Source organism: Geotrypetes seraphini, chromosome 8 (genome assembly GCF_902459505.1).
Source record: "Geotrypetes seraphini chromosome 8, aGeoSer1.1, whole genome shotgun sequence".
NCBI classification, from domain to species: domain Eukaryota; kingdom Metazoa; phylum Chordata; class Amphibia; order Gymnophiona; family Dermophiidae; genus Geotrypetes; species Geotrypetes seraphini.
This window is the reverse complement of record NC_047091.1, coordinates 33972324-33984958: the sequence shown is the minus strand read 5'-3', so window position 1 is coordinate 33984958 and position 12635 is coordinate 33972324. Positions and strand designations below refer to the sequence as shown.

General features: G+C 51.5%; 1 protein-coding gene across 1 annotated transcript in view; it reads right to left on the bottom strand.

The window, feature by feature from the left end:
* SRRM1 (serine and arginine repetitive matrix 1) overlaps positions 1-12635 on the bottom strand; it is a 98604-nt gene that overhangs the window by 19149 nt on the left and 66820 nt on the right. The window contains 2 exon segments of the mRNA XM_033954892.1: positions 9205-9246; positions 10158-10296. Coding sequence (XP_033810783.1) covers positions 9205-9246; positions 10158-10296 — 181 coding nt within the window.

Below are 12635 nucleotides of genomic sequence, written 5' to 3'. Positions count from 1 at the left end.
AACCGCAGCCTTACCAATATCCACTGGAGGCACGAGCGACGACTCAGCCCAAGAAGCCGCCTGACCCCGAGTGGAATGAGCCTTGAGAAACTCCGGAACAGGCTGCTGTTTCAGAAGATAAGCGGAAGCAATCGTCTCCTTGATCCAGCGCGCAATAGTAGCCTTAGAAGCGCCAGCTCCCCGACGAGGACCCGCCAGAAGGACAAAAAGATGATCGGACTTCCGGAATTCCTGGGTCCGCTGCACATAAGAGCGAAGGACCCGACCGACATCCAACTTGCGCAGCTGCCGTTGCTCAGAAGAGCCCTCCCGACCACCCAAGACCGGGAGAACCACTGATTGATTGACATGAAAAGGAGAAACAACCTTCGGCAGAAAGGAAGGAACAGGCCGCAAGACGACCCGCTCCCTAGAAAACTCCAAGAAGGGAGCCCTACAAGAGAAAGCCTGCAGCTCAGAAACACGCCTAGCAGCAGTAATGGCCACCAAAAAGACCGCCTTCAAAGTAAGGTCCTTCAAAGAACAGTCGTCCAAGGGCTCGAAAGGCGAGCGCACCAAAAACAGAGAGAACCAGATTAAGATCCCAAGAAGGAACCGAGGGCCGTAGGGGAGGCCTAAGCAACTTGGCCGCCCGCAAAACCGAATCACATCAGGAAGAGCCGACAAACGCTGACCTGACACCAGCCCTCGAAAAGCCGACAGGGCCGCAAGAGGAACCCGGAGAGAAAACCAAGCCAGGCCTCTATCCAGGCCATCCTGCAAGAACTCTAGAATGTTAGGCAGGGAAGCGCGAAAAGAGGACACTCCCCGCGCCCGACACCATTCCTCAAAGAGACGCCAAACCCGCACATAAGCCCGAGAGGTAGAAAGCCTCCGGGACCCCAACAGTGTAGAGATCACCTTGTCTGAATATCCCTTCTTGCTAAGGCGACCCCTTTCAAGAACCATGCCGTAAGACAGAAGGGAGACGGGTCGAACATGGGAATGGGACCCTGCGTCAGAAGGTCGTCCGAGAGAGGCAGAGGAAGAGGATCCGTCACCAGGTGCCTCACCAGATCCGCATACCACGGACGTCGAGGCCAATCCGGAGGCACCAGCACCACCCGACCCGGATGGTGAACAATGCGAAGAAGCACTCTGCCCACCAGCGGCCAAGGAGGGAACACATACAACAGCCCCTCCGTTGGCCACGGCTGGACCAGAGCATCCAGATCCTCGGCCAGACCGTCCCTGCGACGACTGAAGAAGCGGGGCACTTTGGCGTTGCCACCGTGGCCACCAGGTCCATCAGGGGCTGCCCCCAAGCCTGCACTATCAACTGAAACGCCCCGGCGCCGAGACACCACTCTCCTGGATCTAGGAAGTGACGACTGAGGAAGTCTGCCTGAACATTTTCTACCCCGGCTATATGAGAGGCCGAGAGGTCCAGCAGATGGGACTCCGCCCAACCCATGAGCAGAGCCGCCTCCTGCGCCACCGGAGTGCTCCTGGTGCCCCCCTGACGATTGACATAAGCCACCGCCGTGGCATTGTCCGACAGCACTCTGACCGACTTGCCCAGCAAAAGGGAGTGGAAAGCTAACAGCACCAGACGGACCGCTCTGGTCTCCAACACGTTGATCGACCAGGCGGCCTCCTCCGCGGACCAGGTGCCCTGAGCTGAGTGACCCAAACACTGAGCCCCCCAACCCAGGAGACTCGCATCCGTCAGGAGCACCGTCCACTGCGGGAGATCCAGACCCACCCCCTGAACAGGTGAGGGGTCCGGAGCCACCAGCGCAGGCTGCCGCGCGCCAACCCCCGCAGGGGCACCGGAACATCCAAATCTTGCCTCTGGGAAGACCACCTCCGGAGCAGAGCATACTGAAGAGGATGCATGTGGGCCCGCGCCCACCTCACCACGTCCAGGGGACGCCGCCATCGACCCCAAGACCTGGAGGAAATCTCGCGCCCGAGGACACCGGGACGCCAAAAGCAGGCGATTCTGCGATTGCAAATTGCTCACCCGGGCCTCTGGAAGGAAGACCTTCCCCAAGGAGGTGTCGAACAGAACCCCAAAGTACTCCAGGCGCTGAGCCGGGACCAACCGACTCTTGGAAAGGTTGACCACCCAGCCCAGCGACCGGAGAAACTCCACCACCCGAGCCGTAACCCGGGAGCTCTCCTGCAACGACTTTGCCCGAATCAACCAGTCGTCTAGGTAGGGGTGAACCAGGATGCCCTCCGACCGCAAGGCTGCCGCGACGACCACCATCACCTTGGTGAACGTCCGGGGAGCCGTGGCCAGACCAAAGGGAAGCGCACAGAACTGATAGAGCCGCCCCAAGATCGCAAAGCACAGGAAGCGCTGATGAGAGTCCCGAATGGGAACATGCAAGTAGGCCTCCGTCAGATCGAGAGAAGTGAGGAACTCCCCCGGCTGAACCGCCAGAATGACCGACCGCAGAGTTTCCATGCGGAAAGAAGGAATCTTGAGAGCCCTGTTGACCCCTTTCAAATCCAGGATGGGCCGAAAGGTCCCCTCCCTCTTGGGCACCACAAAGTAAATGGAGTACCTGCCGGTGCCCCACTCCGGAGGAGGCACCGGCACCACTGCCTTGAGATCCAGCAAGCGCTGCAGGGTCTGGCGAAAAGCTTGCGTCTTCCCTGGAGACTGACATGGAGAAGCGAGGAAAAGGTCCGGCAGAGAGCGGGCGAACTCCAGAGCATAACCGTCCCGCACCACCTCCAGGACCCACTGATCGGACGTGATCTCGGCCCACTTTGGGGAAAAATTTGCGCAGCCGGGCCCCCACCGGAACCAAAGGGGGCGCCGGCAAGGAGTCATTGCGCAGGACGGGAAGCGGGGGAGCCGGCGGAGGGATTCCCTGCCCCCCGACGCGCCCCCCGAAAGGGCTGCATGCGCTGAAAGAACCGACCCCTGGAAAATCCCGGAGCCGGGAAAGAAGCAGCCCCATGCCCAGGGCGATACTTGCGAAACTCCCGCAAACGCCCCCGGGCAGCGCCACCCCGAGACGCAGGACGGGCACGGTCCTCAGGCAGACGGGGAACCTTAGAGTCCGTCAGAGTCTGAATCAACTTATCCAATTCCTCCCCAAACAAAAAAGACCCCCGAAAGGGAAATTTAGTAAGTTTAGCTTTGGACGCAGCATCCACCGCCCAAGCGCGCAGCCACAAAATACGCCGCGCGGCCACTCCAAAGGCCATAGACTTAGCCGAGATCCGCACTAAGTCATAAAGAGCATCAGAGAGGAACGAGGCCGCCATCTCAATCTTTGCCACCTCCTGATCCACCAGAGACCAGTCATCAGACTCCCGATCCAGGACGCGCTCAGCCCACCGCAAAACGGCGCGAGCGACCAGCCCCCCACAAATAGTCGCCTGGACCCCAAAAGCCGAGACCTGAAAATTGAGCTTAAGGATATTCTCCAATTTGCGCTCCTCAGAGTCCCGCAAGGCAGACCCGCCCTCAACAGGGACGATATGCCGCTTAGAAATCGCCGAGACCACCGCGTCTACAACTGGCGATACTAAAGTAGCCCGATCCCCCTCAGGGATGGGATACAAACGAGCCATGCTACGCGCCAGACGAAACACAAAATCCCGAAAATCCTGACGCCCAGGAAAAGAGCGGGAAACAGGACAGACCCCCTGAAGCAGAGGGGCCCCCATATGCGGGGTCTCCGGCGGCGCAACTTCAAAAATGCAGCACCAAGGAGACCTGCTACATCAGGTCTAAAAGCTCATCCCTCAGAATAAAAAGCGCACCACGGACGCATCTGCTCTGGAAGACGGGAAACCCGCCGCCCCGCTGCCAGCGGGCGTCCCCTCTAGAGGATCCTGGAAGCCCGCCAAAGCAGCCAGGTCCTCAACCATGCCAACCCGCTCCCCCGACCACCATTCCGCAAACCAAGCCCCCCCGCGGGCGCTTGGATGAGGGAGGAGGAAGAGGGGACGCCAAACGAAAAGAGGGAGGCAAAGCCATAGGGGGCGCGGAGGGAAACCACCCCCGAAACCCCCCAGGTGCACGTAGGACCCCCAATTGTCTGCACAAAGAAAGAAAATAAATTGGGGACAAAAAACCCCTGGGGGTCCCCAGGGACTCCCTGCCCCAGCAGGGGTCCCAACTAAAACCTGCCCCTGTGTTTGCAATACAGGGGGAAGGTCACCTGAGGTTGCAGACAAAATGGAGGGGCCAGACAGAGAAAATGGCGAAGTTCCCGCCAAAAAAGCTCCCTCCATGGCCTGTAGCGGCTGAGAAGACTGAACAGTCCCAGCCGCTAAAACAGGCAAGCCGGCATCAGCTGTCAAAAAATCAGCTGAGAGGGAATCCTTTGGGGAATCCCTCCGTGGGCGGTTGGAGAAGACCGGGCTTCCCCACTGCTCCAAGCCGACTCGCGAGGCACCATCGGCGGGGAGCTCTGGGCGCCTGCAGCCGCTGCCGACGGAGCTCCACCACCTCACCGACCCAAACCGCCGAGTTCAGGCCGGCCGCGAGTGCCTCGCGGCTGGACCTAATTGTGTCCCCCTCCCCCGGAGAAGGGCACAATTGCTCCATACGCGACCTAGCTAGAAAAAAGTGCCGGTTAGATGAAAAAATACAGTAAAATACAGTTTTCTTAAAGGGAAACAACCCTCCAGACCAGCACTACCTCAGGATTTTTTTTTTTTTTTTACAGAACAGACTCCACAGGCTCTCGAAGCAATATGCCTTGCTTGATTTAAGGGGCAAGGCTTACTGCTGAGGCTCCTCTAAAAAAATGTGGGGAGGTGGAGGAAGTGGGGGGAGGGACCCCGCTCGAGACCCGCCGGGTTTGACACCCCCGAGGTCGGACGAACCCCCAAACAGGGCCCGCCCAAGCTCCGTCCGGCTAAAAACAGGGACAACAAACCCCTTAAACAAATTCCAACAGCCCTACCAAGGGAGATGGGTACAGATCACTCAACACCTGCTGGAGACTGAAAGAAGACTGAGGGAAATAGAGAAGAGGGGATAGGATATACTGTCCCACAGTTTTGTTTTCAGTCTCCACCTGCTGGTCATGATTAGATATATACCCATTCGTAAAGTTAACCTCTACTGGTCTGGAGAGTGCTAAAGAAGTCAAGATATATGATGTCTATGGCTTCCCCTTTATCCATCCGGCTGCTTATCCCCTCAAAGAAGTGCAGTAAGTTCGTGAGGCATGACCTACCCTTGCAGAAGCCGTGTTGGCTCTCCTTCAGTTGTCCATTTTTTTTCTATGTGCTCGCAGATTGTGTCCTTGACCAGTGCTTCCATCATCTTTCCTGGGACCGAGGTCAGGCTTACCGGCCTATAGTTTCCTGGGTCTCCCCTTGATCCCTTCTTAAAGATGGGTGTGACATTTGCTATTTTCCAGTCCTCTGGTATTTCCCCAGTCTTCATGGATAGATTACATATTTGACAAAGTGTTTCCGCTATTTCGTTTCTCAGTTCTTTTATTATCCTTGGGTGGATGCCGTCCGGACCTGGTGATTTGTCGCTCTTCAGTCTATCTATCTGTCGGAGGACATCCTCTCGGCTCGCCTCTAGTTGGACCAGCTTTTCGTCGTGGTCTCTGTTTATAATCTCCTCGGGTTCCAGGATATTGGATGTGTCCTCTCTCGTGAAGACTGACGAGAAGAACTTCCTGTCAGCTATCTCTTTTTCCTCCTTTACCACTCCTTTCCTGTCTCCGTCGTCCAGTGGCCCCACTTCCTCTCTGGCTGGTTGTTTCCCCTTCACATACCTGAAGAAGGGTTTGAAGTTTCTTGCTTCTCCTGCCAGTCTTTCCTCATATTCTCTCTTTGCTTTCCTAACTTCTCGATGGCATTCTTTCTGGTGTCTATTGTGCTCCTTCTGGTTTTCTTTTGTTGGGTCCTTTTTCCATTTTCTGAAAGATGATTTCTTGTCACTTATCGCCTTTCTTACTGCATTTGTTATCCACGCTGGATTTCTAGCTCGATTCTTTTTGCACCCTTTTCTAAACCTTGGGACGTATAGGTCTTGTGCCTCGTGCACTGTGCCCTTGAGCATGGCCCAGGCTTCTTCTACGGTCTTCACCTTCCCTGAGCTGTTGCTGAGCTTTTTTCCAACCATTTTCCTCATGGCCTTGTAATTTCCTTTTCTGTAGTTGAGTGCTGTCGTTGTGGTTCTTTTGACCTTTGGTGTTCCTACGCTTAGTTTGTACTGGATCATGTTATGATCGCTAATGGTGCTAGTACTACCACCTCCTTTGTGGGTCCCTCTAGCCCGTTGAGGATTAGGTCCAGAGTGGCACCCCCTCGCATTGGTTCCGTGACCAGCTGCTCCATGAAACAGTCCCTCATCGTTTCTAGGAATTTAGTTTCTCTCGTGCAATTTGAGTGTCCAATGTTCCAATCTATTCCTGGGAAGTTGAAATCCCCCCATAACCACCACCCTTCCACTTTTGCATACCTGCCTCAATTCATCCTCCAGGTCATGGTCGTCTGCTTCTGGCTGTCCTGGTGGGCGATAGTACAGTCCCAATTTGGTGTCTGCTCCTTCCCCTCCTGTCAGCTTAACCCATAGTGATTCCAAGCTGTCCGCCCTTACTGTTGTTTCCATCCTGGTTGAAGGAATGGAGTCCTTTATATACAGTGCTATTCCTCTACCCTTCTTATGTGTCCTGTCCCTCCTGTAGAGTTTGTACCCTGGTAGGGCCACATCCCATTTGTTGTCCTCGGACCACCATGTCTCTGTGATTCCTATTATGTCTAGGTCTTTATTACTGGCTATAACTTCTAGCTCCCCCATTTTAGTCCTTAGGCTCCTGGCATTTGTATATAGGCAATTTAAGTCCTGGTTTGTTACCTTCTCTTTTGAGTCTCCTCGTGGTTTGATGCTCTTGCCGTTCTCCTCATGGGCTGCCAGTCCCCGAGCCTCGCTCTGTTCACCCTCCTCCTGTGGTGTGTCTGTGTCGTCCCCCTCCTGTAGTGTGTCTAACTTGTCCTCTGTCTGTTTCTTGGTTTTTGGGTATCCCTCTGGTTCCAGCTGTTTCCTCCTTTTCTTGCCCTTTAGCTCTAGGTGTTTCTTGGGTCCCTGCAATGCGTCCTTGGATTTATGTCCAAAAAATGCCCACTCAGTCTCTAGTCCTCTATCACCATTTCCTGATTCAGTATCCTTGTTTGATACTGTGGTCCGACGTGTCAAGGTCAGGTCGACAATCGGCTTTCCCCTCATTATCAGTTTAAAGCCATGTCTATGCAGTTCTGGATGTTGCGTGCCAGCATCCTCATCCCAGCCGAGCTCAAGTACAGTCCGTCTCTCCTGTAGAGCTTGTTTTTCCCCAGGAAGGTTGTCCAGTTCCGTACAAAGAGGAAACCCTCCTCGTCACACCATCGCCTCAGCCATCCGTTTATTGCTTGCAGCTCGATCTGCCTCCTCGCATCTGCCCTCGGTACTGGCAGGATCTCTGAGAAGGCTATCTTCCTTGTCCTCAGTTTCAGTTTCCTTCCCAGGGTCTTAAACTGCTCGGTCAGTGTAGTCCTGTTGAAATTCCTTCTGCTGACGTCATTGGTCCCGACGTGGATTATCACTGCTGTCTCCTCCGTCTCAGCTCCCTCCAGGATTCTCTCGATTCTGTCGGAGATGTCCTTTGTCCTCGCTCCTGGGAGACATGTCACTAGGCGATCTGCTCTGCCTCCTGCTATGTGACTGTCCACCTCTCTCAGGATTGAATGAAAACTCATGATACTGTCATCGATCAGAGTCTGGTTCTAACTGAGCTGATAGTAGAGAATGACACAGGGACAAATTTTTCCCCCATCCAGGTGAGTTCTTTTCCTGCCCAATCCTTGCAAGCTCTGTCTTCATCTGCACAAGCCTCAAACACTTTAAAATCATAAATGTTCAAGGCTTGTGCAGTTAAGAAGAGCTTACAGGAATGGGACAGGGCAGCGATAAAACTCACGGGACGGGATGAGAAAATTTGGCCCTGTGTCATTCTCTAAACTGCACCACTCTAGAAATCAAAATGTAGTAAAAGTGAGCCAAGTCTAGGACAATCAAGCCATTGTGACATCACTGATGAGGTTGGCTCTTATTGGTGGAATGAGGCATTTTGATATCACAATACCAGCTCTGGTTATCAGAGGCTGAAACTCTTCCCATCATTCATTCATTCAATTTTCTATACTGTTTTTCCAAGTAGAGAATGACACGGGGACAAACTTTTCCCCTTCCCCAAGGGAACTCATTTTCTCATCCCGTTCTGGTGAGCTCTTTTCCTGCCTCTGCCCCATTCCTGCAAGCTCCGTCCTCATCTGCACAAGCCTCAAACACTTTAATATAAGTGTTCGAGGCTTGTGCGGTTAAGGCAGAGCTTACAGGAATGGGGCAGGGACAAGGACAGCGACAAAACTTGCGGGGATGGGATGAGGAAACTGAGTTCCTGTGGGGACGGGAACAAATTTGTCCCTGTGTCACTCTCTAGCTGGTAGTCTAAAAAGAGCAGCGGAAACTGCTCCTGTACTTCCTTCCATACACAAACCCTGAGCCGCTACTAGTGTGGGAAGGGGGTAGCTTTCTCTACATCAACACTCTGCCTTATATCCTAAAGGTGAAGCTGCATGAGATGTTTCTAGAAATATGTCTTGCCTTTTCATTCAAGTGCCATTTGCACCCAAAAGAAATTATCTGAAATCTCCGCCATAAGTTACCCTTTCTGAAAAATTTGTTTTTAAAATTCTTTATTCATTTTCAAATCAAAACGATAAGTGCACAAAAATACATCATATAAGTAATTCCAATATAGCACTATAATATCTAACACATAAAATCTGAAAATTTAATAAAAGACAAAAAAATTAAGATGGTTTTCTTCCCTAATTTCATTGTAAAAAGTTTCCCAAAACTCATTTGAGTGTATTTTGAAAAATGCCCTTTTAGTTAATCACCTTAGTAGAGAAGAAACCGAGATGTTTCTATTTAAGAACACACACAAAAAAAAAAGTTACAAAAAATTGCAAGCATATATGCTGCTAGCAAACTGGTTTCTAAAGAAACTTCAGGCTCCTTTTACAAAGGTGCGCTAGCATTTTTAGCGCGTGCTAGCCAAAAAACTATCGCCTGCTCAAGAGGAGGCGGTAGCAGCTAGCGCGCGCTAAGGCCCTAGCGCACCTTTTTTAAAAAAAGCCCTTAGGGTTTAGAAACTTTGTGTTTTACCACAATCCAGTCCTTACCTTTTAGCAACTGGTGACTGCCACCTTTTTCCCGACTGCATCCTGAAAGCACAGAAAAATAAAATCATTCTATTTGACATATAACTTCCGATAGAAATATGCACCTTTAATACCGTTTCCTTATCGTCTGCTCCAGACTATCCTCACAACAGGATGGGGGATTGAGAAACTACTAGTGACGTCACCATACTAGAGAATAACACGGTGACAAAATTCATCACCGTTCCCGTCCCCGCAGATAACCGCGGGAAACCATCTTCATGTCATTCTTTAAAGAGAGAGGGAAGAATCAGAGTATGAATGGCCACAACCACTGACCCACAAGCTTTGCTTTGAAGAATGCTGGTGTAGAAGGACCGAGGCTGAAACAGACACTAGAAAATGACATGGGATTATTTCCCGCGGTTATCCGCGGGGACGGGAACGGTGATGAATTTTGTCACCATGTCATTCTCTACACCATACTAAACCCTGTGACCCTCTTCCTGTTCTTTACTCCCACAATGGAATTTTCTGCATTGGTCCTGGGATTTTCTGAATTCTCTTACTCCTTGCTTCCCTCTAGACCAGTCCGGACATGTGGGCTATAAGCACATCTACCAGAAGATGTAGACTAAGAACTACTGGCTTCAAATGCCACCCTAGAAGTATCCTGTGCAGCCCTCTACTAGCCAGCAGTTCTTAAGTCTCTAGCAGATGGTAGGTCAGTTATCCTGTGTAGACTGGGCCTGGTTCTTTGGGCTTTGTTAGAGCCAGGTGGGCTAAAAGGCTGATTAGAAATTAAAATTCAGTTGGAGTATTTTTTTTTTTTTTAGGGAACTGGAACAGAGGAGGAAGCAAGGAGTGGCTAAGCTGTCCATTTTGCCCAGGAGTGCTACGCCCAGGTTGCTGGGTCCCTCCCTCCCTGCTGCGGTGTCCAGCAGCAAATGCAGAGTACACGGAAAGCAGGTTACCGAGGTGAAGAATCTTTCTGCCTTTTCCGTGGTGATGGACTCCGAGAGGCAGAATGCCGTCGTCGTCTTCCTACTTCACCATTCTTCACATTTGATTTTTTAGGCCTTTCATCTTCTGAGGAAGATGATGATCCAGAATCTTTGAAGGACAAAAAAAAAAAAAAAAAAAAGAGAGTCAATCTCAAACTCTGATGCAAAAGGAGAAATTAGGTTCTTACCTGCTAATTTACTTTCTTTTAGCGTCTCCAGACCAGTAGAGGTTAATCTTTACAAATGGGTATATATCCAATCATGACCAGCAGGTGGAGACTGAAAACAAAACTGTGGGACAGTATATCATATACTCCCTTCTCTATTTACCTCAGTCTGCCGAATAGCCAAGCAGAACCAAGAACTGGAAAACAAAAAGAAAACAATACTCCGAACAGGAGTAACAACTAACAACATGCCTGTTGGAAAATGCAGAGGAGAAATACCCGAAGGAAAAATGTCCCCACAGCTCGCCAGCTAAGCCACAGCCGCTGTTCTTCAATTCTCCCCGGCCCTAGAAAAATACTAGAACCCGCAGCAAAAAACAAAAACTGCCCGCGAAACAGCCCCAACAACAACAGACAGGGTGGGGACCTCTACTGGTCTGGAGAAGCTAAAAGAAAGTAAATTAGCAGGTAAGAACCTAATTTCTCCTTCTTTAGCACTCTCCAGACCAGTAGAGGTTAATCTTTACAAATGGGACGTACCAAAGCAGTCCCTCTCACGGGCGGGACCCCCGAAGGGCCGATACCAGAACACGCTTACCGAACACCGCGTCCCGACGCGCCTGAACATCTACCCGGCCCAGCAGTGTCTACGGTGAGCTGTCAAAGCTCAAGGTTAACAAAGCAATGGGGCCGGACAACCTGCACCCCAGGGTGCTTAGGGAGCTGAGTGATGTCTTGGCGGAGCCACTGTCCGCGCTCTTCAACCTCTCCCTTAGTACAGGCAGCGTCCCGTTGGACTGGAGGACGGCTAACGTCATTCCACTCCACAAGAAAGGCTCAAAGATGGAGACAGCAAACTACAGACCAGTGAGTCTAACATCGATAGTGAGCAAACTAATGGAAACTCTAATCAAACACCAATTAGATAAGATCCTGGATGAGGAGAATCTACGGGATCCCCGACAACATGGATTTACTAAGGGGAGATCCTGCCAATCCAACCTGATCAGCTTCTTTGACTGGGTAATGGGGAAGCTGGATATTGGGGAGTCCCTGGACATCGTGTACCTGGACTTTAGCAAAGCATTCGATAGCGTACCACACCGCAGGTTACTGAGCAAGATGAGTTCTATAGGATTAGGTAACACATTGATGAAATGGGTTGGGAGCTGGCTTGGAGGTAGGCTCCAAAGGGTGGTGGTGAACGGCACCCCCTCCGAAATGACGGAGGTGATTAGTGGAGTACCACAGGGCTCAGTCTTGGGCCCAATCCTATTCAACATCTTTATAAGAGACTTAGCAGAAGGGCTTTGAGGTAAAATAACATTATTCGCCGATGACGCCAAACTGAGTAATGTAGTGGGCAAATGCACAAAAGACGAAGATTCAGTGCCCGACAACATGATGCACGACTTACTCCTACTGGAGCGATGGTCTAGGACATGGCAACTCAACTTCAATGCCAAAAAATGCAAAGTTATGCGCCTGGGCAGCCAGAATCCATGCAAGTCTTATACCCTTAATGGCGAGATCCTAGCAAAAACGGTAGCAGAACGAGACTTGGGGGTAATCGTCAGTGAGGACATGAAGTCTGCCAATCAAGTGGAGCAGGCTTCGTCCAAGGCAAGACAAATCATGGGCTGCATACGAAGGGGTTTCGTCAGTCGTAAGGCGGAAGTCATTATGCCATTGTATAGATCCATGGTGAGGCCCCACCTGGAATACTGTGTGCAATTCTGGAGGCCGCATTATCGCAAGGATGTGCTGAGACTGGAGTCGGTGCAAAGAATGGCCACCCGGATGGTCTCGGGACTCAAGGATCTACCATACGAAAAACGGCTTGACAAATTACAGCAATACTCGCTCGAGGAGCGCAGAGAGAGGGGGGACATGATCGAGACGTTCAAGTATCTTACGGGCCGCATCGAGGCGGAGGAAGATATCTTCTTTTTCAAGGGTCCCACGACAACAAGAGGGCATCCGTTGAAAATCAGGGGCGGGAAACTACGAGGTGACACCAGGAAATTCTTTTTCACTGAAAGAGTGGTTGATCGCTGGAATAGTCTTCCACTACAGGTGATTGAGGCCAGCAGCATGCCTGATTTTAAGGCCAAATGGGATCGGCACATGGGATCTATTCACAGGGCAAAGGTAGGGGAGGGACATTAAGGTGGGCAGACTAGATGGGCCGTGGGCCCTTATCTGCCGTCTGTTTCTATGTTTCTACCCGATAATGTCTAACAAAGGAATGCAAGGAGGACCAAACTGAAGCCTTATAAAT